This window comes from Halictus rubicundus, chromosome 6 (genome assembly GCF_050948215.1).
Source record: "Halictus rubicundus isolate RS-2024b chromosome 6, iyHalRubi1_principal, whole genome shotgun sequence".
NCBI classification, from domain to species: Eukaryota; Metazoa; Arthropoda; class Insecta; order Hymenoptera; family Halictidae; genus Halictus; species Halictus rubicundus.
Genome location: NC_135154.1, coordinates 9,321,871 through 9,349,659, shown reverse-complemented (window position 1 = coordinate 9,349,659; position 27,789 = coordinate 9,321,871). Strand labels below are relative to the sequence as shown.

The 27,789-nt window shown below is 40.2% G+C and overlaps 1 protein-coding gene across 2 annotated transcripts in view; it reads right to left on the bottom strand.

Moving 5' to 3' along the window:
• LOC143355216 (zinc finger protein Elbow) overlaps window positions 1-27,789 on the bottom strand; it is a 97,746-nt gene that overhangs the window by 67,443 nt on the left and 2,514 nt on the right. Inside the window, exon 2 of one of the 2 annotated variants that reach the window (XR_013082460.1) lies at window positions 21,295-24,690. Coding sequence is in view for 1 of the 2 variants with exons in the window: in XM_076789844.1 (XP_076645959.1) it covers window positions 23,284-24,690 (1,407 nt within the window). In the remaining variant the exon portion in view is untranslated. Of the gene's footprint in view, window positions 1-18,081; window positions 24,691-27,789 lie in introns of those variants that run through there. The other variant, XM_076789844.1, reaches the window with a different exon arrangement.

The window sequence follows — 27,789 nt, the reverse complement described above, 5'->3', positions numbered from 1 at the left end:
GGGTAAGGTTCCAAATACTAACAAAACTACACTATTTTGCTTTTATAACTATAAGAAACATGTTTAATAAAGGTATCAATAACCGTCGAAATATACTGTATATTAATGTTACATAATGCATGCGAAGTTTTCTTCTCTCCACTGCTCAGCCACCACCGAACGCCATTGTTTTCCTTGCTGCAAAATATCCGACTTGTGCTTCTCATAGCATTCGTTTCCACGCTTCAACATTTCTGTTCGGATAATTTATACAATTTTTTCAAGTTTATTCTTTGTTATGTAAAGATAACAGTTTGTACTGGACTTTTCCTAATTTTTTAATCATGTCAGAGCAACAGTGGATGGTTTTCCACCTGCTGGGCCGAGGGACCCAATTACTGTGTCTATACTTATTTTTAAAGCGTAACGAATATTGAAAAAGAGATATTAAATTTTCCTTATTATATAAGAAAATATATTATTACATATTCATATAATATATTTTTCGATATTATATATTTTTCTTATTATATATAATATATTCATATATTGGATTGGGAAAATGGAAGATTCAAGCTTTAGAACGAGTCCAAGTTTATTGTAATTTTCTTTTTTCACGAAATTATTGAAACATCAATTTTTCGAGAACCGGAAATTTAGCTTTCGAGTACCTTTTGGATTGACTGTAGACAGGTGCAATTTTCGATGCGCCGACGATTGACAAATGAATTACACTCGCGTTCCTCTTATTTTCCAACCATTATAATTTACGAAATTAATTCTTCTCCGGATAGATGGGGGTCGTGTCAGTAAAGGAGAAGACAAACGACAAAGCGAACCTCTGAACTTTAATGTATTCAGTGCCTTCTGCTCTCGCAAAGGAGACGGGAATGAACGAAAAAGAACTGGGGGAAAGCGGGATAGGGATAGGGATAGGGATAGGGATAGGGATGCCGGTATACTGACGCTGAATTGAATTTTCTTTTTTTTTTCAATTCATTCCACTTCCCACAAGCGAGACGTTCAAGCTCGATGAGTATCTGTGCGCGACAGCGGCGCCTATTCGCAGTAAATTCTCATTATTTTTAAATTGGAAATGAGAAGAGCACGCGGCGGGTGTGGTAAGAGCACCTTCGCCGCCGTGGAAAAAAAGTGGAAGTCCGGCAGTGTATTATTCCAGACCGATGCCTACCCTGAAGGTGGAGGAGTCGCTGAAATTAATTTAATTACGTAGCCGATGTCAATAACAGTCATCCTTCCCCTTCGAAACGGGGATCCCCGGGGATCTGCTCAGTATGCTTACACACCATTTTTAATCGTATTCTTCGGTACAAATTATTCGAAATTTACTATATATTTCCACTTTTATCAAGACAGTTGAAAGTTCTAACACTTGATTCACGTATACTGCATAAGGACACAGACTTATATCTGATCTCATTAAATAAATAATGGCCAAGAGTGTTAATGCCATGTTGGGTTCCTAAACGAGTATTTTCTTGCCAGTTAAGAATTGATTTTTATAGTATTTATTAAAAATATTTTTAGGTCCTACTAAAGTCCGTAATTCACTGTTACCCTGTCACATAAAATTCAGTGTTGTAAATTGTTTGGTATGGTTAGGTACATCAACATTTCTCAATTATTACCATTTTCCATTATTTTCCAACGAATTCAGAATTTCGCTGCAACCGTGAGACAACATTTTGTTTTAGACAGTAATTCCGTAACAAGTAGAAAAGAGTTGTTTAAAAAGTTGAAAGAGGAGGGTGTGATGCAGCTAATAATGATTTAACGACAATTTCAATGCTAACTTTCGTTCGAATTTCGTTTCTTCTTTCTATAATTTGAGGTCTCCGTTCACTTAAAATTCGTTTAGACGTGCCAAATTCACAATCAGTAAAAATGGTAACAAAAATGGTAAAAATGGTGATTGATTGAACCTGGGTCGCCTGTTCAGTTGGAGAAAAAGTAATTATGACAAAATACGACCGGAAAAAGTTAATATTACTCTGTTTCAAAGAACTTTTAACTCAATCTCATATTATGATTAACGGTTTTCGCTTGCAGAATTTGTTGCAGGGAACGGCTGAAATATTGAGCAGGCGAAAGGAGCGTTCGCGTCGTTAACCGTTGCTCTCGTTAACTTGCCCGAAATCGATCGACACCGTTCCCAAGTGCCTGCTAAGCAGCAATATCGGCGGGCCTCGATGCCCGTCGTGGATGTCTCGTCGAGGAAGAAGAATCTTCGCAATCCGAAAAGAAATTGTAAAGCGCGGCAGCCAATCGAATCGGCGCGTCTACGGACAGGTGGAGGAAACGGATAAAGACTGGGGAGAGGCGGCAATCTGTCTTAGGCGCGGCCAATAAAATGTAAATTCGTGGCAATTCGCGCCCAATATCGAGGGTGGGGGGGGGGGGAGAGGCACCTTCTTGAGATAGTTTTCCGTTTGTTCGCCGGGGACCGTAACAGTGAATAAGTGGAGAACGCTCAGCCGTGTGTACCGAACGGGCCCGCAGGCTACGCCGTCATTTGCGTGAGTAACGGCGGAGCGGAGAAGTTAGGGTAGCGAGACGAGTAATTTATAGTCAATAATTCTTGGCGAGGCAATTTTCGCATCGAGCGCGAACGTTTCCTCCGGAACCAAGAAGGAGAAATAGGAGGAGGTGAGGGCGGTGCCGTAGAGGCGGCAGGAAATGAGGCGGAATGTTAAATAGCTACCGTAGCTTCCTCCTAGCCTGTCATCTCAGGTAGCCTTTAAACTGCACGCACGGAATTATTCCCGACCCGGGTGCCTATTTTCTCGATATAACCAATATGCCCCACCTGACAATTATCCTGCTTCTTTGACCTCACCCCCACCCCCATCTCCGCCTCGCCTACCCATTTATCATCCGTCCTCACCTTCGCGATACTCCTTTCGCAATCGCGACTTCCTTCGACAGCGCAATGTGTCGACTCCGGAGTGTCATTGCTGGTACAGTCGGGGGCAAAACAATAGAACACGTTCATTCCAGTTTGTATACAATATTAGGAGGAAATGTACATTTTAGCAAATCAATCATACAGTGCGTTAAGAAACGACAGGTTCAGTCACATTTATCAACTTATCAACAAACGTTACAATTAGACTGCGGGTCTCGTGCATTTGTGAAAAAAATGGGTAAGCACAATTTTCAAGTCACCGGCGTATTGGTTTCAGCTTAATAAAATAATTAAAAGATTAAAGAAATTTTTATTTCGCCTCTTCGCAGTCTAGTTATGATCAATTTACTAACGAATTTCTCTGGCTAATATTATTCACAAATAGTGCTTCAAAACAGGACTAGACATTTTTTCTGATTTTTAACCAATTTTTATCCCGTTAAGAAATGATAGGCTCATGTTAAGAAAAATGTTACAGTGATTTCTATGTACATGTCGCCAAGACCTGGATGGTAAACGTCGCGGAATTATCCCCACTACCGCGGGGTATGCCCCGTGAGGGGCCAAGAAGCTCTGACGCCGAGGAGTGTAAACATAAACTCTGGCAAGACCAGATATATCGAGAATTCACGGTAATTCAATGTCATTAATGATTTCTGTTATTTCTACCGAACACAGAGAAATTCTTCAGCCGTTATTTTGTACTGTTGCTTCGATCTTAACTATTTAACTATTAAAAGGACACACAGGCGCGAGACAGCTAATCTCGAGAATTACTCTCGGGAGTAATTCTCATTTGAGCAGATAGCATCACTCTCGGTTCCGAGAACTCAATTAATATGTAGACACGTGGTTTACAGGTAAAAGTTAAAGGTTCGACACGGTTCGCACGGTGTCCCTCATTCGACACATTCGAATAACGGTCCCGTTGTTTCCGACCCAGGGATCGTTGCCGCGCATTTTCATAAAATAGATATCCGAATGTAACCATAAACACCGTGTTTATTTAGCTTCGCCTTGTATCGCGAATAATAGGGACCGAGAGAAACTGCGAATTGCAACGAGCAAGTATTCCCAAGATGCCGCGTCCTCTTCCTTGCTGGCGGCTTTCGTACTTTTATTTACCAGTCGGCGCTCCACTTATGTGGAAAGTTTAACCCTGGTGTGGGGAGGTGAAGATTACCCGGGGCAACATAAACCGATACCAACAACATAAAGGTGTGCAGTCGATATTAGATATCAAGGCATCCACCTTACCTTTCATCCGCCATCGAGTGTCCCACCGAGAGCTATCAGACTGATAGAATATGTTTGACGCTGCCGCGCGACACTATCCCTACCGCCTATATCGGTGTACTCCCGGTATGCGATTACCATACATCTACCACCTTATTTAAAGTAGCTTTTATCGCGAGCTTAACTTACATCCTGAATTTGCTCCGAGATACTCCTGCACTATGCGCACGGTGCCGCATAGACGAAATCTTCCTCCATCTTGCCGTTGTTATTCAGATTACGAAAAGCAAAAAGAAAAAAAGTACACGACAAGCTGCTGTTCAATAGTGGCTTCTTTCATCCTTATTTTTAATCAAATTTATTTACAAAAGGAAGCTGTAGTATTACATGTATATTATTATGTAGACTTTTATTTAGAATCGAATATATGATTATACTGTGTTATACAGGGGTAGAAAATTTAAGGGGTGGTTCTCCAAGACAATATAACACGAAAATGGAGAATAAAAAAATTGCGATTTCGGCTTCACTTTTTAGTTATTGTCAATGAAAAATCGGCCTAAAGTGCGGCAACCCGACCAACAGAGGTGTACATTGCTTGCGTCATACAGGCGCGCGACAGTCACGAATGAACATTTATATTGTATTTTAACACAATCGTTTTGTGTAAGAATCGACAATCAATAAATAAAGACAATGAAAAGACGTATCTGTGTATTTAATTATTGAACCCCAATTTTTCCCGAACGTCCGACTTGTCGTTGAGTTGTGCTACTGAATTGCGAAACTTTTACGTATTTTTGTGCCACCTCTTTAACAAAAAGAAAACTGACTGAAAAATTGCGGAAAATTTTGACAGTCTGACTTGTCATTGACTTATACTACTGAATTTCGTGCAAAGTAGAGTTGAGCAGAGCTTGAATTGTTGCTCTCATAATTTTTATTGAAATTATATATTTTCAGGACACAATCAACTAGTATTTTGTTAATACCGTTACTTTCAATAACGAAGAAAATACACAGATGTAAGAGATTTAATATCTTCGTAATTTACACCGAGACTTCATTCCACGTGACGCAATAATCCCTAGGAGTTAAACAAAAGATGTTCATAATGATCTTCGTTTAACGGTACCTTTATCTAATTATAATGTCATTGTAGAAGTGGATTGGCACTATTGTATTTGGCGCAGGGGTAGCCGAGAAACAATAAAACCCCTGTCTAGGGCCGAAATTACGTTGTCGCGTATGTGCAGGGCGAACTGGACAATGGGACACCATTATTTCGCCGGAACGCCAGTTTACAATGACCGATAATGAAATTTCCATCAGCGATACAATGGTCGCCGAAGACCGGAAACATTCTTCATTGTGAAATATTTATCAATTTTAAGAGTTCGTTGCTGCGGGGAACGTTGTTGCTGGTAAAAGCACGGCATAAACAATTATCAAACCATCGAATGTTTCTGCGTACGTGCTGTTGTATACGATTTTAATAATATAATAATAATAATTCCTCATTCAATATCGTTTCATCGTCGGTTCTTCCCCCGTGCATAGTTGCCAGATCAAGACTCGTTCCCCCACTCTAATTTCCCCTTCTACCGCAATATTCCCCCACTCCTCCGCCCGGTCACGTGACGCGTTCCGCCTCTGTTGTACATGTGTCACAATGTCACGTGACTAACCCGGTACTGGCAGAGAGGGGGTAACTTTTTCCCCTCGATGCGTGTTCCCACCCCTCATCTGGCAATTATGTTCCCATGCGCTACTGACCTCTTATTGCCAGTATCACACATTACACTAATCACTGGACTGCGGATTTTATGCGTTTATGACAAAAGTGAGTAGGTGCAATTTAAAGCAGTAGAAGAAGTAAAATAATTGAACAACTATATTTGGATTTTACAAAATTACTATTTTGCATAAAGATCCGCCTACTCGAGAAATAACACTTAGGGGAATTAAATAACGATTAGCAAATACTAATTTCCACTGGATTTTCATACTAAATTTCATACTAGTCCACACTGGGCAGGTGAGTATATTAAAGCGTGGTTGCAATAGTGATGTATGAAAAAGCCTGGAATTCCTTTGAAGTACCATTATGTTCATGAACGATATCGTTAATACGAGTCACATGTTAGTAGAGCAAACTATAATACGAATGCGAAACGTGTTGTAGAAACGAGCCGAAGAAGTTTCGAATTTAGTGAATCACCTCGCCCGTCGAGGGCCATTATAGTGTTCAGAGGTTTTCTTTTCAAACAAAACATAAAGCAAGACAGACCAAACGTATAATTTTCCTGTTCATAATAACAATTATCTGCTGGCGAAGGGACGGCGACGAGGCACGGGGAGCCAGCGAAAATAATGATTGAAAATAACAGGAATCACATAAACGTGCAATCATGCAACGTCGAAGCATACCGTGGCTGTCGGAAATGATCACAGATTTCAGGGCAGTGTGATCATCCGGCTCGAAGACAAGCATTACGCTAATGATGTCCATTATGCCCAGATTATAGAATTATAACGCTGTTGAAATAAATTATCCGTCCATTCGCCGCCATTTTTCAGGCAATAATCTAGCTTACGTCAGTGCATAGAAATCCCGGCGTACGTGTACGTACGCATGGGTGGGTACTTACATTGTGCAACAAATGTATAATCATGTATTTAAATGTAGAAAGAGTTGACGTAAATGCAAAAATTTTACGTTCGACGTTGAAAGTTAAGCTACGGTCTCTCGTTACTACTATTATTGTTGTTATAAAGTCTAAAATAAGATGTAACAAATAGACTGCAGATTTTATGCATTTACCATTAAATTAAAAGTCAAACAAAAATAATTAAATTCTTTTAATTTTAATTAAAAGAATTTGAGAGTATTGATACAGTAGTTTCAAGTAATTAAAATATCTAGAAGAAGAAAGGTATGCCGCTTTTATTTCTTGAAAATAGTACAGAAAATTATTGTTTCGCATAGAAATCCGGAAAAATAATTGTAAGAGTAGGTATCAATTGTTCTCTGTGAGAGAAAGGTGTTCGAGCTTCATCGTTCGCGTACAGGTGTCGCTAAGTGTCTCTTCAACTGTGAACTCACCACTTAACCTAAAATGCCAGAACTCAAAAAACTTCAGTAACAAAAACGTTTTCGATTTTCTTAAGCTTTCTAAGTATTCATCTATTAAATATACAAGGTCACCTAACGTTTTTATCTGAAATATCTCCGTTGTTATTAAAGATACGCCAAATGTCTTCAGGACAAAGTTGAATGGTTTAATAGGGCCCACACGATTCCATGAAAAAAATGTATTTCTACGTTAGTTTTGTTAGAGATTTCAAGGTCACCTTCACTTTTTTAAACGGAACCACCCGTTTTTAAACACCTGCGATGACAGTCTCTGTCATTAGGAGTTCAGCGACTTGGATTACTCGAGGTCATTCAAGGTCATAGACGGAGGAAACGTATTTAAAAGATCTGAAAGATCGCAAACAACCGAATTTGACGTTGAGAACGTTGACGCGATGCTGTTTGTTTTAGGGCCGGCTGAATTGAGCGGTGAACGCTATACCAAAGATGTTTATACGTTAGGCTGAACGCTGTCGGCGCCCCTTAGTCGGAGCGTCACGAATGCGCCCTACTGGCCGCCGATGAATTCTCTTCTTTCACTCGCGGTAATCGATTATCACGGCGAATATTTCCGTTCGGGTCGAACGGGCCCCGGGACCATTGTGAGCGGTACTCCTAGCGCGAAATAAATTCTGTTGTACACACAACAGAAATGCCCATGACGACCATGAAAAAGTTTCGGGGAAGAATTGGTCCGGGTCATGCTGGATGGGGGATATCTGACAGCATGCGGCGATATTGCGTGATCACTCGAAAAACTACGCTACGGGTAACTAACTAGTTTTTAATTTCTTTGTTCTCCGTTTCAGCGGCCCTAACATTTTACACCGATGGGATTCCCGAGGAGAATCAGAGCCGTTTAGAGAATTAGAGCCGTTTCAGCCGCCCCACTATTTTTTTTTTCCGAACAACATTCGCGTTAACTATAGTTGTAGACAGCGGTAACGTCAACGACCGTCTGTGTTCTCTTCAGCTGCTGCGCTCTCGCTCGACTTAATTGAGTAAACATTGACCGACCGAATTTAGAAATAAAATGGATTCCCGTTGAGTGTTGGCTTGATCGCAAACAAATGGCCGCCTAAGCGCGCCAGGGCTACAGTCCCAATAATTTGTCAATTTTGATTTAGGTGGTGAAACTAGTAGGCCGCGGATCTTTGTGCAAAGTAGAAATTTCTTTCCGCCTTCAACAATTTTGATAAATTGAGGACGTGTGGACGTTCTCAAATTGTACAAAATTTTGTGAAGAACGCGTAAAATCCGTAGTCGATTGGTAATGGTCCGTTGGCGATTGGCTAATTTTAGTCAGGCGGTCGAATATGTGCTAATGCGACTGTCTCGCTAATTTAAAACGCGAAGTAAACGGAGCGTCTGGTGGTTAATGGGACGAAAGAAAATTTCGGGCAGCGTCGGGGATCGCGAGGGGTGGGGGGACGACGACGGGAAAAACATCAAAAGAAAATTGTAGAAAGGAAGTAGGCGATTAAGTGTAGCACAGTGAGGAGTATACAAGTCGGGTCGAGTGAAGTCGAGACGAGCCGAGCGGAATGGAGTAGAGGTGAGCACACCGGACACGTAGAAACGAGCAGGGCCGCCCCTTCTGCATCTACTTTCGTGTTTACACGTATCCCGGAGGCCATAAATAAACCGGTACGGTGCCGGACACGGTCGCCCGAGCACGGGAAAACTTGACTAATTGCGAGAAACCTACCTGACATCGCTGCCTGTTCCTTTCCGTCGAGTTATCCTTCGTTGGGGTGTTCCTCCCATTACACGCGGCTTCTCTTTTCCCCTCGTCGCGCCAATCTTCCTTCTGTCCCTCCCGTAATGTACACTATGACACATTCCGCGGTTTTTCGTCGGCCGTTCATCATCTCGAGACTAATCTCTTCTACTTGAGCTCCGTTGACGCGTCGTTTGTCTTCCTTTTGCCGTGCCCCTGCCCGTACGTTCCGCGGCAACGATCCTACACGTGTGTCCACATGTACGTGAGATTCGCATGACCGTGCGCGTTGCCCCCAAAAAGATTTCACCCCTCGATCTGCTACCCCGAAGATCCCTCCCAATTTTTCACGAACGCCAGGAAAATCTCTTACCCTAATTTCTGCGGGGCAATGGCCAGTTTTGCTTCCTTCAGGAAAATATCAAAATATTTTTTAGAACGTTCGATAAGCTCGAGGACATAATTAAATGCTCTCTAAATCTGCATCAGTTTATAATTACTCGAGAAGGAGGATTCTGGAGCAGTTTATTATTTGTCAATAAGATTACCAAAATAGCAACAAGAATATAAAAAAAGTACGTGGCGGGGTACACGGTTATTAACATACGAGGGTCAAAAGAATATTAATACCTGTTTCCCTGGTGCTATATAAAAGTATTGTATTTATATTTCGATGCGTCGTGAAAATAAGGTGTGAATTATTTATATTTATATTTTTTATTCAGAAATGTAGTAACCCTTAACACTCGAATGGCGACTGTAAGGCGCTACTAAAAAAAAATTGCTGTATCATTATTCAAAATATTTTTTACATTATTTAATTTCTTTGTATTTAATGAATTTATGTATAGCATGAAAAAACATACATAGAAGGGACATATTCTAGGTCAGTAAAATACTAATCAATAAAATACTAATAAAACTTTTTTGGTATTATTACGAGGACATATAACTTACTTTCTAAAGGAAAGTGCGAAATTGACAAATATAGTGTCACCAGATTTTGATCTCTTGAGTAATTTGTTAACGTGACATCATTGATCCGAAGCGTCCCTTCAATTAGTAATCGTCTCGTCGTTGATGTCAAAGACGATCAATTTTCACATTTTTCGTAACATCCTATTTTTTGTTTATTTTTTTTTAATGATTTTCGTACGGTGGAGTATGTGCGAATCGCGTGACCGGTTCGTATTTATGCGATACATGATTACAGGAACGTCGTGCGGAAAGAAATAAGCACTTGTGCCACCGATGGAAGCTACAGGACGCGTCCGATCATCGAAATAGCTAATTAATCACGCACGCTTCTTAAGACGGCGTTGCGTGAACGCCCAACATTCTGTAGATGACTGTTGTAATAACGTCGGCGGCACAAAGAGCCCATTGTGTTGAACGGCGATCCTTTGTGGGGCACCGATTAATCTTCTTTTTCAGCAACCGGCTTTCTTGTCACCGAGTCAACCAGCAAGTTGATTGGCAGCCGACAGGTAAGAGTTTTGAAGCAGCTGTGTGCCCGCGCGTTGCTGAAATTGTTCATTATACCTGCCACGGAATACATAATACACTTTCACAGCTGGAAAAAGGGAAATACTGGCCAACGGCCGTTGCGCAATGCGAACAATAATTATTTGCCACCGCTGTCCGCAAGAAATTTGTCTCAGGAGAAAAAACAAAACCAGCGTGCTAGACTGCCGATCTCTATTTTACATGGGAACGCGTTCTCAAATGGAAACTTGCTTCCACAACTTTTTTAAAACGCTTCTATATTTATTTGTAAAGTTACTATGTGCTGGAACATCTGACAGAAGATTTGGAATAACAAAAGCAACGTGTTAACTATATTAATATACATATAATTAGCAAAGAAACACTACAACCGCACCACACGCCTACAGCTACACATTACATACTCATAGGTACATGTCGATAAAGTAGATCCCGTGTATACCACTTACTGTCTTACATTTTCTGACAACGACTTTTCATAGAAAGATTTTCTCACACGTGGCTTTTGTTTCAAATAAATAAAATTGTACTACTAACTGAACAGTATTGCAAGTGAATTTTATGCAACAGCGAGTGAATTATTTTGAAAAATTTTGTTTAGTTTCACCCTTCCTCTCAGAATTGTGACACTTGTTGGGAAAATGATCTGGAAAAAATTTGGGGTCGATTGGATCGTGTGTCGCACGAACAAATTTTTATTTTTCACTCATTTTTTTCCATACAGGATCATCCTATACCACGGTCGGGCGAACAGCTACGTGACACCCTGTATGTACCGAAGACAATGTATTTCGTTAGTGAAACACGAATCGATTTGTAGGTCAATTTTCGAGGAAATCAGGGTTACAAAATGACGAAATCCTCTGGCCTGGTAATCTCGTTTCGCGCGTGTAATTGCTTCTTAATCGCGCGCGACCAATCAGCCTGACAGTGTTGTGCCACCTAATTCGTTTACACGCCGTAGTTGAACCGGTTGCCATCTCACCCTTCCGTTTCCCCTCTTTCCCACATGACACGGGACCGGGATTACTTCATTCCTTTCCCACTTTCCGGGTATCTCACGGATCAACCTAATTCTGCTCTAGTTGCCAATTCTAATGAATAACACCCACCTAGCACGGCTTATCAACGTAAACGGCAGATAATTTGTCTCGAGCAATTAGCAATTATATCACGGCGTGCCTTCTCAGAACGAAGAATACATTATAGTGTGCAGCCTAATTCAGAATTTCAAGTACAATGGCTGCAAATAGTACACTTCTCTGATTTTCAAGAAATCACTGTAAACTGTGAAAAATATTTTTAAAAATTTCTAAACATTCTAATTTGCAGTAGAGTAAGGGACCCAATAGGGGGCACCCATTATTGTGCCCTATATTAACTATACTTACTTTTAAAGCATAATGAATAGTAAAAAAGTGATATAAAATATTTTCGTTAAAATCAGTTAATGTTATGTATCCCTTTTATAATATTAGTCGTGGGATTTGTGTTGGAGGATTTCTTTTGTTGTAGCTTCATCAGAAGATGATACTCCACGTATGAAGATAATTTCTTACGTAAACAAACTATTAGGTTGGCGTATAAGAGATACGGTTATGGATCCTTAAGTACTGTGATAAGACAGTTAAAAAGATCCCTGTTATGGTGAAATTGCGACGGATTCCGCGTTTATGACCGTATAAGTCATGATTATATGTATACACCTACATATATACATAATGCCTGAATACGCATTTATTAACATACGAATTCTAAAAAAAATATGGAGACAGCTATGTGTAGGCTTTACAGCTGGTGTAGAAGCTGCACTGTCATCTTTCATTTGGGTTAATCTTCGCTGAAGGAACATTACCATTAAATTTGCAATCTTGTAAATTAGTGACTGGACGTTTAAACAAATTGTTTTCTCGATAAAATATATGTACTTAAAACTAATGCGATGTAAATTTATGACAAAACGACACAGGAGTGTCACGGGACAAAGGTGTTGTAGCAGAAAAGTGCAAGTACTCTCTCGATCCTGCGCACTTAGTTGATTGCAGGTAATGATGAGAGGTGGACAATTACAAAATGGGATGTCGCACTCGTATGTATGGAGCAGTATGGATTTGGAGTTTCTGAAAATCGAATAAAATAAAATCGAAATTATGGAGTAGTTATAGGTAAGTAGACTGCGGATTTTATGTATGTATAACAAAAATGAATAAATTTGTGGTGAAAATATTCAAGGAATTGAAAAATACTGTTGCATTATTTTCAACTCACCGAAACTACTGAAGAGAGAAATCAATTTCTATTTAATTCTTGCAATGGAGGTCTTTTTTATTTCGCATAAAAATCTACAGAGTGTCCCAAAAATGTATTTCCTTGGAAGGGGTGATTCCTGACGCAATTTAAAATAATTTTTTCCTTTGCGAAAATCTTCTCCGCGGCTTTGTTAAGGACTTATCAGCGAAAAACACATTACCAATCAGAGCGCGGACACAGCGGACGGATTCTGACTCAGCCAATGCCAACGCCACGCTCAGCGGGGGCCGCCCTCGAGGCGGGACCTGCCTGTTATACCCGCGCTCTGATTGGTCCGCGTTTTTCGTTAATAACTCCTCAACAAAGCCGCGGAGAAGATTTTCACAAAGGAAAAAGTTACTTCAAACAATCTCAGGAATCGTTTCCAGGAAGTCCAATATTTTTGGGACACCCTGTATAGTCTACTCATGAGTTTCCCAAATTGTGTCCTTTAAAGTAAAACGGATTCTCCTACACGCTTCCTTTTTTCCCAAGGTCTGAGTTAGGTCTGTGTTAGGTTCCGTTCGACGTCCCTTTCGAAAGACTATATCTCGAGAGCATAGCCTTATCTGCCCACATGTTTCTGACGTGGCATTAGTTAACGCGTTAAATGCACGCGGCTACTTTGAAGCATTTCTTTATTCGTATTTATCGCCGCGTAACGAGACAAACGAAGATTTATCGCGCAAACGACGAGGAAGAAATCCGTTAACGATCAAGGGGGCGAGATCGGGGAACATAATTTAAATGATATCAATTGGGGGAAAGACAATTTGCAAGCTGCGATCCAATTTGGCTGACGTTTAATCACGCCCGACGACTCCCGACGAGTCAAAGATATAATTCAGCGGAACACTCCTCCTCCGAATACACCGTTCGCGCCCACGCTTCTGCTCCGGCTGCCCCGAGGCTGTAAAAGTAAATCGACTTTATCCCTGTTGCAGACACGACCCTTAACCGATTCGTCTGGCAACGAGAATTTTAACAACGCCTGTCCACCAGGCTACCAACCAAATCTACCTTTTCTTTCTTCCTGTCTTTTATTTTTACCCTCCTGCTACCCACCTGTAAACGTTATCGCCTGTTGGATTTCAATTAACATGCTAATATGCTACTTTACAAACTTCGCAAATTCCAACCCTTCGCTGCGCATTAGCCGGATGAGAAGTCGCAACAGTGATAAAGTTCGACCGATTTTTATTCGCCACTACACCGACAGGGAGTCACGAACCGAATTTTCTGCAGGGCTCGAAAGAAACAAAAAAAAAAATAATATTCCGTTTCGTTTAACAAAATGTTCCCGTGGAATTTTTGTGGAAAAAAGAAGCTTCTATAACAAGTGATCTAAAAAATATCTTAGAATCTGTAAAATAAACATTTCCAGGGAGAATAACGTCTTTTGGAACGTTTATTAAGGAAGTACCCATGAATTAAATGAAAAGTCCAAATTATCGTGTGCTATTCAGAATAATTCATACAGATCTACAAAAAGTATTTTTCAAGTTCTCAATATAGGCCCATATAATGTGTTTGATGTGAATGTGAATGAAGTATTGGACTGCGGGTTGGATTTATGAGAAAAGTGAATAGTTGAAAGAATTTAGGAATTTAAGAATATATTGCTTTCAAATTCTTCAAAGTTAAATAAAAATTGAGATTTTTTGCTTCTGTGTGGTCCAATTAACGCAGAAAATTTGAGCCGTTTATTTTCAAAGTGGTCCAGGTCCACTTATACTTAAATTGAGATATTTGAGGGTTTGTGTTTCAATAAAATTAAAAATATACGTGTAGAATACCAATGTGTCATACCGCTTAAGTGTACCTAAAAGAGTTAAATTTACAGTTCATATTAAAAGAATAGCAATTATTAAGTGAACAATATGTGTTTTCTTACCAAAAGGAGTTAAGCCACTTTCAAAGTTAACAACCAGATTCGTTATAAAATTTGAAAGAGTCCGAGTCCATTCGACATAATTTGAAATGCTTCAAATTGAAAAAACCGATACTCGATTTACTTCATATATCTTTACAACACTTCAAAAACACAATTTATGCAATTCAGGACATTTTCTAACTACATAAATTACATAACAATTTACTGCTCGTCTACATTCTGTGTATGCGGGAGGAATTTCAACAAGTCATGGTGCTCCGGTGGTATGTATCGTAGTAAGTCTATCATGTCCTTGTATTTCGCTGTTGTAATTCGTCTTATGTTTTTATAAAGTGTGTTTAAATGAACTTTCTTGGTCTATCCCGACGTGGTAATAAATCCAGGATCTTAAACTTTGTATTCTCACCCATTGATATAGAAAATTTTATATGATTCATCTCTCAAAGAAACGCATCCAGCATATTTTTAACCAATTCATCGTTCTCCTCCGTTAGAATTCTTTACCCTTTTAAAAGTTGCGTCCTCCAAAAATTTTGTTGATACGACATTCACTTGTTTCGTTTCATTTGGAATACAGTTCTTACCTTTCCGGCACTTTGTGATAATGTCCTTCGGAGTGTGTCGAAAGACAGGGAGGATCTCTCGAAGACCGTTCTGTTGCCGGACGAGTCGTCTTGGGGGCAGCCGGGGAAATGTGAGCAGCAAAGTGAAACCGGTTCCTGAGTCAGAAGATAGAAACCATTGAATTTTCTGGCGCCAACTAATTCGTTTGAAGCACCCTTCGTCGAGTGCTAGTCTGTTTCGCTGGCGTCCATGGGTTGTCGCCGCTCCGCGCCGGAAGGAAGCTCTTGACAAGCCACTAGGCCCTGTCTTTGCCGCCGACTTTCTTCTCGCGTTCGAGAATGAGATCTTACATGCCGTCCCTCTACACGTGCACGCGAGTAATCGACGGATATTGACGGACAGGAAGCAATGCTTACCAGTCGGACGACGGAAAAGAAACGCCGCCCGACCACTTGTAACGCGTAACAAATTGCACGGCCACGTTTCCTATATTAATCTTCGGCCACCAGAAGGGAATGAATCACAAGCCGCGCGCGCGCGCGCGCAAGTAAATTTCCACGGACTCACGGTCGAACGTAATTAAAGTAAACTATTAATAGCAAGTCCGGTTTTAAAATATACCGCGATTAACTGATAACTGGTCTACGGTTACGCAAGTTTACATTTCTGTAATGGTGGAACCTTGAGACCGAGGTAAAGTGGAACGGTTTCGATTGCTTAAATGCAGTCAAAATTTCATTCATTCCTATGATAACCGAATGAGAAAATAAATTTTTCCTTTACAATCAAAATCGTAGGGGATTTGTCGGAACTTTTCTCGAAAGTGATATTCGGAAGTTTAATCGCCGTTCCCCTAAATAAAAATATGAAAAGTTGACCACGTCAAAGAGTTCGTCTTTTTTTTTCTTTTCCCCGGAATACAACCCGGAGATATTTCTGGCAGCGCAGATGTTCGCGAAAGATTTGCCACGTTTACCAGACTGTTGTGCAGAAAGTTGTAAAAAATCGTTTGTACATAAAAGCTTACCGCTGCCAGGAATACATATTGCAATTTTCTCGTTTGAGAAAGAAGCGAGGCGAAAAGAAATTCTTGGAAAGGTTTCCGTCTTAAGTTGCACCTGTTAGACGTACGAATGTAGTTCGGTCGGGAGGTTTCGACGTTGCACAAGATAATACGATACGTAATGCGAAATAAAACTACACACCGGGTGTTCGGATCAAAGTCGATTTAAGGATTGTTTCCACACGGTTACCTCGGACGTTCGAGGTTAGAAATTCACGGTAACGCTTGGGAACGAGCCTGGCCACTCATGAATACATTATCCTTTCTAACGAGGTGAATAGGTGAAGTAGACGGAGTCACAGCAGTCTGTCCATAAATCACTCAAAGAGCAAGCAAGATCACCCTCCGAGTCGGAGGCTCCGACCCGATGGAACACACGATGCCGCTCTCGAACACTCCTGCATCGGTTTCCGTTTCTCCTTCTTTTTTCTCTCTCTCTCTCTCTCTCTCTCTCTCTCTCTCTCTCTCTCTCTTTCTTTGTCAAGCCGTATCCTTGCGAGGAAGTGCTCCTTTAGCCGACTGTAAAATTGCCCGCCACGATTCTTACCATTCACTCCGGGAACATCCTGTTGTGTCCCAAAAACCCATTAAACGTCTAGTCGGAAACGTCGAGGCGCGCTACGCGTCCTGCTTTCAACAAGTATACTTCCTCTGTTACGTATAAATAAAGCTGACAGCTTCTGACAGACACGGTTTACCATTCGAAAAAACGGCAGAAATAAACAAACTTCTTCCGTAACACAAACCGTATCACAATCGGTCAAACTATCGGTCTCACGTTTTTTATTCTACAAAAAATAATAATTTATAATTTATTGTATGGTCATTGAAATTACGTAGATGCTTCCCTCGAAAATTATTAAATGAATTTCTTCATTCTAGCACTTATTGTTTTAAACATTGAGAGAAATCTAAGAAAATTCTGTTCTGTAATTTTTATAATGCAAAATTGGGTAAAAACGAAGAAATTTATTTAACAAGTTTCGCTGGTTACTTTACCTTTTAAATTATCTCATTGAGTCCAATGCATCTCTTTTATGAGATATTAAATATTAACTTGAAAACGTGCAAAGAATTATTTGGATAAAGTTTGAAGACTACAATTACTGTTATAGTTGTTACATGTAGCAGTTATTATTACTGCAGCTACAATTGCAGATGTACCATAATAAACAAACGTTGAATAGTATATTCTTTCTACTACGACTACAGTTCGGTTCAGAAATGAATTTGTTAAAACGAAAAACTATATTTTCTCGTTCCATAATAATAAAACAATAATATGGTTTGTTTTAAATATTTAAATGGGACAAAAATTTACATAAGAGAAAAAACTTACCTTTGAGTGAAAAAGTAGATAATTGAAACACCATTTGTCAGCACACTTATCACGTTGTGCTTGTTAAAAGTTAAAATGGCGTATGAAAACTACTTTAGCAATGCCACAATTCAAGTAATTAGACTTTGCTTAAATGGTGTATGCAACTCAACATTCTAATTTATCTAGTGTACGTACGTTCGCATAATAGGATTTTTACTTTTTCATTTTTCTTTTGTTTTAAATACTATTCAAAATTCTCAATACTATTTAAAATACTATTTAAGTAGGACTAACCCTTGGTTTTATCAACTTCTGCAATGCCAATAGCAATTTCAATCGCGAGTCAATAAATCATCCGGAATCTAATCATTTCTTCCGGGATTGTTATTTAAAAGATGAGCGAGAATCTCGTCGCACGCTCGGGTGAGTGAAGGGTACAAAAATATGTTCTGATACGAAATATGTTCTCATATATTTCACTTTAATAGGGTATCAAAGAGCACTACGTAATGCAGAACAATAATAATAGAATCAACAAGTCAACACAGATCTCATTGTGCGTTCCAAGACGAAATAATAATATAATAAAAAATACAAAATTCAGACCGAAGTAGAAACTAATTGCTATACGTCTAACAAATAACCAGAGGTTTTGCTTTTACAAGTCAAAAGATTGTCCCGACATTCAGAATGTCTTTGATCATAATAATAGTAATTACACACACACATACATATATATATACATAAATAAATATATATATGTATATGTATGTATGTTACATGTCTGTATATACATATACATCCCGTATACGATAAAATAAATCTATTTACAACTAAATATCTCGCAATACTTTTTTTCTCTTCTTTTCAATCCCGCTACATAACGTTGTTATAGAGGAACCCGTAACGCTACGAAATTATCGATCGATTACTAAAACTTTGGTTACGCAAAAATATAGATACGATATAGTCGCCACCTAATCAGAAATCTGTTTAATCTTCCATACACGCGTCTATTACCACCAGCGCTGGGTAAAAGTTATTTCAAGCGGTAAACAGTCTATTTCATCCTGCGTGTAACATTCGAAATGAAACATCTTATGTCGTAATAAATTTTATAAAATAGTATTTAAAAATAGAATTTCATTCGGGGAACTTTGGAAACAGTCTCGCGACATTTTCCGCTTAGTAAAATAAATTTATCAATAAATCTACTCTGCCAAATGGTTACGGTCACTCGAGGTGCAATACAATTTTTTTTCTAAATTCACTCCGGTCGCCAAAAAATATTTGATTTGCCGTGATCGCGTTCTCTATTGAAAATATCATTTCACCTGAACCGTGAAAGCGCGCTACGATGGCGAACAGCGTCCGAAAGATTTCTCTAAATTTTACCCAGCTCTGATTATCACTGAGCTCACCGCTGCGTCGCGTCGAAAAATCATTTTTTTCCCCTTTTTCTTTAGACTTACATCCTACATATCTATGAACAAATGTACAGTAATTACAATGAAGGTTAGCGATAGATAGTTAGTTCATAAATACTACACATAGACTGATTGCATTACGTTAATTCGAATGGCTCGCAATTACGGAGAGAGTATGTCTGCGAATTGCACCGTCGACGGAACTTTACATCATCCAGAAGAAAACATACGGTGTTCAAGTCTGCTCGTCAATTTTTATCAATTTTTAATACAAATCTCGACGATCTTAAAAGAAGCTTCGACTAATTCTTGAACGCCCTCGCCGCCATCTTGTTAGCCACCGAGCGTACATGTTGCCGGCTTTGAGTAAAAGAATCGGTATCACACGTCCGTTATAGTCATGAGCATATGACTGAAAAAAGGCACCAAGTGTGAAAAGAGACCAATAACCGCTGACGAACCTAATTTTCTCCTCATTAAACCTACAATTGGATCGTGTAATCTATCCTCTGATCGTGGATAACAAGTTGCGAGGAAAACGCGCATGGCGGCGAAAATGTTCGAATAATAGTGACGTTCGCACCATTTCCAAAACACAGTGATTTCCTGATATATGTCGCCAGGGCCGGGACGATTAACGTCGCGGAACTATCCCCACTACCGCGGGGTATACCCCGTAAGGAGTCACGGACGGCGAGGAGCATGTCTCCTTGGCGATATATGTCGCTGGCAAGATCCGTGTCGTTGACATACATCGAGATTTCACTGTGATCACTGTGCGCATTTTCTCGTCCGTCATTTCCACCAGAAACGAAACAAAAAAAGAAAAAACAAAAACAAACAAATTACTTCCATTGCGCGAAGGTCGTCCGAATACAGCAACGTTGAAAGCTGCTAACGTCCTTTCGCCCTTGTGCACTGTTCTAGAAAATCGCGAGACGTTCTAATACTTTATACGTAATTGGTAAGTAAAAGGTTCCCGTGAAATTAATTGATATATTTCCACGGCGAGGAGCCTTTTCGATTGGTTGAAAAGAAAAGTGTGCTTCTGGGTCAGACGAGCGCGAACAGTGCACGAGGCTCGAGCCACGACTCCGTGATTGCGCGTGTATCGATAAATTCTAGAGTCACGCATACACATACATATTTTATATACACGTACAATAACTCTTTCTCTCTCTCTCTCTCTCTCTCTCTCTCTCTCTGTGTGTAGCGGAAGCACAACATGTCTCACTCACGCACGTTACCTTTCTCACTCGGAAATCACAGTTGAACATTGGTTTTTCAACGTTACCCGTGGCACACGTTTAATCTCTCCGAAATTAAGTAACACGTCGGCCGCAGCGAGCCGACCGGGACGCGTGACTGTTGCAGAAAACGCTCGTTCGCCGAGCGTGGAATGATTTTTAATCGAAAAATTATCGGAGTGGGGCTGGAGGGTGGGGCGGGGTGAACGAAAATTCATTAACCGCCGTAACAGGAAAAATCGCCGGCCGCGTATCTCGAGCGTGATACGCGAGAGAGAGAGCACCGAAGGGCGTAAAACGGTTTAGATTCGCGAATGAAAATTACGAGCGGAGAGAGAGGCGGGCTGGGGCGTCGGGAAATTTGAACCACGAGGCAAACAGAGCGAGCACGCGGCATAATATTAAGATTAAGCACCGGGGAAGCGTCGTAACGCCGCGATTATACAAAAGAGCCTGTTAAACGCGCGTCGACGGTTCATAATTACGCGGCGGCCATTAGGATTTTTCTTTCAGGCACACGTTCTTCTCAGATTTCCTCCCTTCTCGACCGGCACGCTCCGTTATCCCCGCGCGAAAAATCACAGTTGAAACGCTCGATACAGTAATACTCGCCCCTGTCCTTTCGGATCTTTTCACCGAACATCCCCTGCATAATAAACAAAATTGGATTCTCTCTAAGCTTTTCAGAAGCGAAACCTAACACGAGAGATTTCTCAAATCTTTCCTGGAATTCTTATTTTGCAGAATTTTGCACCATCAGAGTTTTGTGCAGTGTAGTCATCTGTATGCAGCATTCTCACGCTAAAAAGGATGATTCAAAGGCAATCTTTCCTTGACAAGAACGTAGGGTGACCTGTCCAGTAGCGGCATGTTAAAATTATTATTTAACGTTCTGAGTATTATTTCTGTAAGGAGTAACTGTGTGATTGTTAAGATCATGTGTTCCAGAACATAATTCTAAACTATAATGGGCCGAATGAATGAACATTAATTTCTAATGAACGAGTAGAAGTGTCCCCCAGTCAATGATACTTACACAAACAAACATATAGAACACGACAACAATACCCAGTTAGCCAAACTTGTTTCGAGCAAATTTTGATCAATTTTTGTAATCCTACTTTGCGAGAAAAAGGCATACTTGGAGCAGAATTTGTTTGTTATGAATGTCCCACGAAAGCTTGTCGACAGATTCCAATAATTTAAATATTTGCGAATCTTGAAATAATGACAACAACCCGATATTTACTCTCAGAGCAAGGTTAGGTCAGCTCTTAGAGCGACCGACCCGCCCTCTTCGCGAGGACAAGGTTTGGCATGGATTTGGTATGGATTTGCAACCGCAAACTTTGCACTGAAATAGCCTAATGCGGAAACAGATGGGTCGGAATTTGTCGACAGATGTTGGTGGCAAATTCATAGCAAATCAAGAGGCAAATTGCTTACTGGGTATTTAGTTTGAATACGTGGAATGTAATTCAAACAACCGTTTCATTGGCTTTACGTGATCACAGTAAACAAATTTAATCGTTTAACTCTGAAATAATCTGCATAAACTATTTCGTAAGTAACATTAGGACAATTACGAGGCAATTTCGCACTGAAAGAGAAATTCTTTGCGAAACACACTATATTAATTATGAATTTCGAATTGACGGGCTTTCCTTTCCTTATTTATTACAGCCGGATTTATGCACGAAAAGCGTGAAAGTAGAATGTGATAAACCGTTTTTGTCTTCCCAAAAAGCAATTCAATAATTAAATATGTGTACAACAAAGAACCTATTTTGAACCAGACTGTATTGGATTAAAAGAATTTACATATAAAGTAAAATAGAATCATCTTTGGTACGACTATTATTCGATAAAGTAAATTGAAAATAAATTAAGGATTCAAAGAGTGAAGAATATTTTATTAACGAAAACTACATATTGTTAACACGGCTAGACAAATTGAAGAGTAACAATATTGTACTTAGACTGCGGACCTTCATGCAAAATAAAAATTGTAGTGATTACAAAAACACGAGTCAAACAAAATTGTCGGTTTTCTTTTAATAATCTTTCATAAAATCCGCAGTCTAATAACTATCAATGTGCTAGGTAACTATCTGCATACCAAGAACTCTGTTTCGCACAAAATGTACATACAAAATAAAAAAAAAAAAGAATCTATATCAGCGCGAGAATGGACTGATTGACTTCATCGGTAGGATTATCAAGAGAAACAATTTTCTCCATTGTCATTTTACTTCGACAGATCAAAATCAATTCAAACATTTTTGTTATCGTTGCTACTCCAGAATAGCCATTGAAAAAGAAACACGTTTATAACGAGAAGCAAGTCGTTTACCCACAACGAAGAAAAGCTTCCTGCCAGCTCCCACAAGTTTTTAGAATGATATTCGTTTACATTTTGATCGACCGTCGAAAACAGTAACCTTTCCATCGGAACCGTTTCCTGTAATTACGGTAGCCGTAAGAGAATAAAGTAATTAATTCTCCTGCGAGGTCTGCACGTTGGGTCCTTTTTACTACAACCTGATGGATAACCAAGGAGAATAGTTAAAAATAACAACTCCTCCAGCTCGTCTTTGCCTTCAATTCTAATCGGTATAGTTATCTGAACAAGTCAATTCGGCGGGGTGATCCCCCTACAAAAAACAAAAAAGAAACAAAAGAGAAAAGCACCAGAGATTCGCAGAATCGTATTCGTAACGTTACCGCGGATAGCATCAAGCAACCAATTTATTCGTCTAATGAGATTACGATGAGGTTACCTTAGCAATAATACTTGTTCGCTCTCCGAATTCCGTTGTCTTCGGGTCTCCCGGTTTTCTCATACTTCCGTATATATATATATATATGTATATATCAAACACACTCCGTTACTTCATACTCATAACATGGATCACAGTTAAACGGTTGATAGTTTCCTACGTGTCCAATCATGGGCAAGGTTCATGATCGAGGACTCATTGCGGCATGCCGGATGCGGCACCGAGACGCGGTGCTCCGTACAGCGAGTACGGTGAGAAATATGGTGGCAGGCCTGCAGGAGTGTGAGGATGAGGCGGTGGAAGCGGTAGACCCAAGGACGACAAAGACGGCGGCAGCAACGGCGAGGGTTTCCCGTAGGGGTGATAACGCGCCGTCGCGAGCGGGCTCAAAGGTGGCGTCGGATAAGTTCTGGAGAACAAAGGATGCGTCGGCGGTAGTCCGACGGAGGGCGACAGAAGAGACAGGGTCGCCGCTGAAGGATCCGAGGCGCCGCTCGTCGAGACGCTCGTGTGACTTCTCAGATGTTGCAGCAGCTCGTCCGACGTGGAGAACCTTTTGCCGCAGTAAGCAGTGTCGCCGGCGATCCAGTTGCAAACGTAGGGAAGCTGCGAGGCCGCGGCCAGTGCTGCCAACTGTGCATGAGCGTAAGCAGCAACCCCCAGGGCTCCGTAGGGTGTGCTGGGTTTGTGATCGCACTGGGCACAACCGGCGGGACAGGTGCCCGGCGTGCTACCAGTGGTGGACGTTAGTTTCCCGTTAGCAACCGCGCTCGCCGAGCTGGCGAATAGATGGGAGTTCAGTTGGCAACCGGTGCAGTACGGGTCCCGGCACACCGGCATCAGGGTGTCCGGTCCCGAACCACTCTTCAACCTGGCGTAGCTCAGATACGGATTCCCGGCTACCAGGCCGTTCTTCAAGGCTGCGTGGTGTTGGGACATTAACGAGCTGGCCATCACGTCTATAGGCAACTGAGGGCTGTAACCCAGATACGCGGACGTCGTGGCTAAACTGACGCCCGGCTTGAAAGTGCCCAGAGGAAGGTCCTTGATGGACGGATCGGTCATCGCTAGAACACCCGCGGGACTGTACGACGGTTTCACCTGCAACGACGGACTGCTCACGACCACCGGCTGAGACGAACTACTGGACTCGAGCTGCGACAGATTCGCCGCCGCCGACGTCCTCGAAGCTGGCGACTCCCGGGCGACCTCGCCGTTCGGCGTCGCAGTTTTCCGACCTTGCGGCGTCACCGCGCGCACCGAAGAGGCGCTCTGATTACTCGAACATCGTTTATTACCGCCGCCAGGTGTTCTCGATCGTCCAGACGTCGAGTGACTAGACGCCGACCTCTGCTCATCCGGGCTGGCTGCTTTCTCACGACCCAAACACGACTCGTACGGCTTGAAATTGGTCCTGCTCGGTTCCGTCGACGTCGGCGCGACAGCCGGCGACGATTTTTCACGCGATTGATCCGACTTCGACGATTTGTTATTCGACGGTTTGTCCAACGAGCCCAGCAGAGATTTATTGGACGGCGTGTCGGCTCCTATTTGGCTGCAAGTTTGAGCGAGCAGCGCGAGGGGACTCTTCTTCGCGTCCAACTGAAACCAAAATAAACGTGTGAGAATCTGCGTTTCAGAGAACCTCTCTGGATGGGAGTTTGCCGATAACGCGGTGCAACTTCCGTTACTTTTGCTTCGATATTTCGTGAAACGAGTTTGCATTATAAATGTATCGAAACGTGTCTCAGCCTAGAAATATTCTTTTGAAATTAATCAAATATTTGTGGGTGGTTTGGGACCGAAGTTGTAAACGCATTTCAAAGATAATGGAATATCATTGAGTGAATTTGAGTGCATTTTAGGGGAAACCATAATTTTATATAATACATGACTAATATGGTTTCTTTTAAAATATAATCGAAATAGACATTGCTTCAAAAAAGGAGTCACATTAATTTTCGGTCAATTTCGTCGTTTCATTAATGAAACTCGAAAATTTATGCTTCGATAACTAAATTAAATATGGTTAGGTGATCCTGTTTGATCGGGTAGAAAGTGACCGAATAGTAAAGCAGACAAAGAAACTATCTGATGAATAGTAATATAGTGGTTCGCTAATAATTTCCTGTGGATGTATCTTTAATTGGTTGTAATAAATTTCGTTTGAAACATTTCAAATTCACAGGATTATCGCTCCCCGTCTTTTGATCGTACCCAATAAAATCGTACGTGTCTGGCATGGGTGAATTTATGTGAAATAAGTTTCATGTTACAGGGTAGAAACTTGTTAAATGGTTGCCGTCGGTCCGGAGCTACGAGCATTTAACGGGTCCCTGTTACAATCGGCACGCTCGTTGCATATTGAAGCCGATCTAATAAAACGTTCCGAGAATATATATATAATAGTCTTACGGATTGCGCAAATCTTTCGATCGCGCGATAAAGGTAAGTAACGATCGCTGAGTGAAAAATACAGAAACATCGCCGATAATTAATACATACATAGTCTTGCGGCGCAGCCGACTATCGCGGTCGAGAATGTCTGTGATAATTTAATATTGGCGCCGGTCGAGCAATCGCCACGGAACAGGGCCGAGATGATGCAGTTCGTATAATTAGCGTATAGAGGAACAATATTTCTCGCGGCAGATACGTTCAGTCGAACAGATGTTTGATGTAATTAAAATACAACGTTCGTGCAACTATCCCCACCGTTTACGGTTGCTTCTGCTAATGGCGCGACGCCGACAGATATTAATGCCGTGAATTGCAACAGGCTATTACGAAATTACGGTTAAAGCTGTATGTTAATTGCCTCCGCAAAAGTTAACGGAACGTTCCCGCATAATATTTTAATCCGTTAATACCGTCCTCCGTCTTTTCATCGCCGTCGCTAACTTTTATGGCACCGAAGAATACTAGTCCTCTTTTTTCTATTTTTTTCTTTCCTTTTTATGTCACTGCGGATTTCTCGCAAATGATTTTCATTTCGAAATTGTGCTTCGCGATGCCTGTCTTTTATTCAATAACCACGCGATTTGTAATTCTACGTTGAAATTTATATGATTGATGGCAGTGTTTAAAGGAAATACATTTCAATATTCATAGTGTTTCGTGGCACTTAGTACAACGGAAAGATGAATGATTCGATGCAGAAAACCGAGTGTATATTTGCAAGTTTGTGAAAAATATAGGATTACACTTTTTGGCGCTAAGGAAATGTAGGCATGGGGTAAGGGACGCAATTACTGTGCCTATATTAATTATACGCATTTTTAAGGCATAATGAATATTAAAAAAGAGATATTACATTTTTTTCATTAAAATCAGTTGATATATATCTCTCTTTTTTCAATTTTTATTACGCTTCAAAAATAAGGATAATTTATGTAGGCACAGTAATTGGGTTATACCACAAAACTTTGAGTATCTAACTTTAACTTTACTTTTTGTCCATAAACTAATGGCAACGATTTTAATCGATGCTGTACACGTTTTCAAAATATTTAATTTTGGTGAAATTTGAGTGGCACTGGCGTGATATAATAAAAAAAAAGAGTTAACTATTTGTACCAAAATGTACTACATTAGAAAAATACAACTAATTAATTTCATTAGACAAAAACAATATTGTAATTCCCGCTGTATGTTCATTAATCATACAATTAGCTAATGAATGTGGTAATTGTATGAACAAAAAAATAGCAAGTTGTTCCATTCAAAATACCGTATTCCTGCATATTGCCGGTAAATTTGTTGTAAATTCATTTCACTTGTTCAATGCAAATTTACACTTTCACGGATAAATTTTAAAAAATTGAAAGAAATTTCCATTAATTTGAAGATAAAATTGTATTTTACCATTTGTGTGGGGATTTTACATTCGATACATAAAATCTCACGGTCAAGATTTAAAATTTAATTAATTCTGGCGAATAAAAATTTTCTATTACCACTTCTCATGCCAAGAGGTTTCCATAAACATTAATTATGTCAGACAATCAATCAAATTTTTTCATATACACTTTTTACCATTTTGAATAATCGTATAATTTTATTCTTAATGTGGTACTAGATAATCCGTCGGTCACCTAATCTAAAACTTAATCGGCAAAAAAACTACATTTCGTATGCATTGACGTAATGCTTTTTTTCCGTTATAAATTATTCTCAATTTTGCACAGAATCATAAATTTGCCTACAGAAACGTGGATTTAAAGTTATATTCATGTTGCTGTTAAGAAGACAGAATTTATTAATACCATACCATATTTAATATGTAAACGGTTCTAGATCCAAAAAATTAAGTTATAATTTTGAAGTCATAAATAAAATTATGACCTACCTCAGTGTTATGCATACATCTTCATACGTAATAAAAATGATAATTAACCATACGTGGTAATTTATAATTAAAGTATAACACATGCGAATGGTATTCAAAAGTGTTTGAGGGGCAAAATATGTAGAGCAATAAGTCAGATTTACCTACAAAATTAATTAAATTATTAATACTAAATACTTTGATTCTGTCTATTATTGTACGATTCAGTTAGACGATATTAGAAACGCTTCAGCAACATTTCGGCAACAAAATTTTACTCCGTTTTCGTAGCAAGATGTTTGATAATAGTGTCAATTACTTGTTGCTTTATGCTCGTGATACCAATCGAAACACTACGCATACTCTCGCCCCGT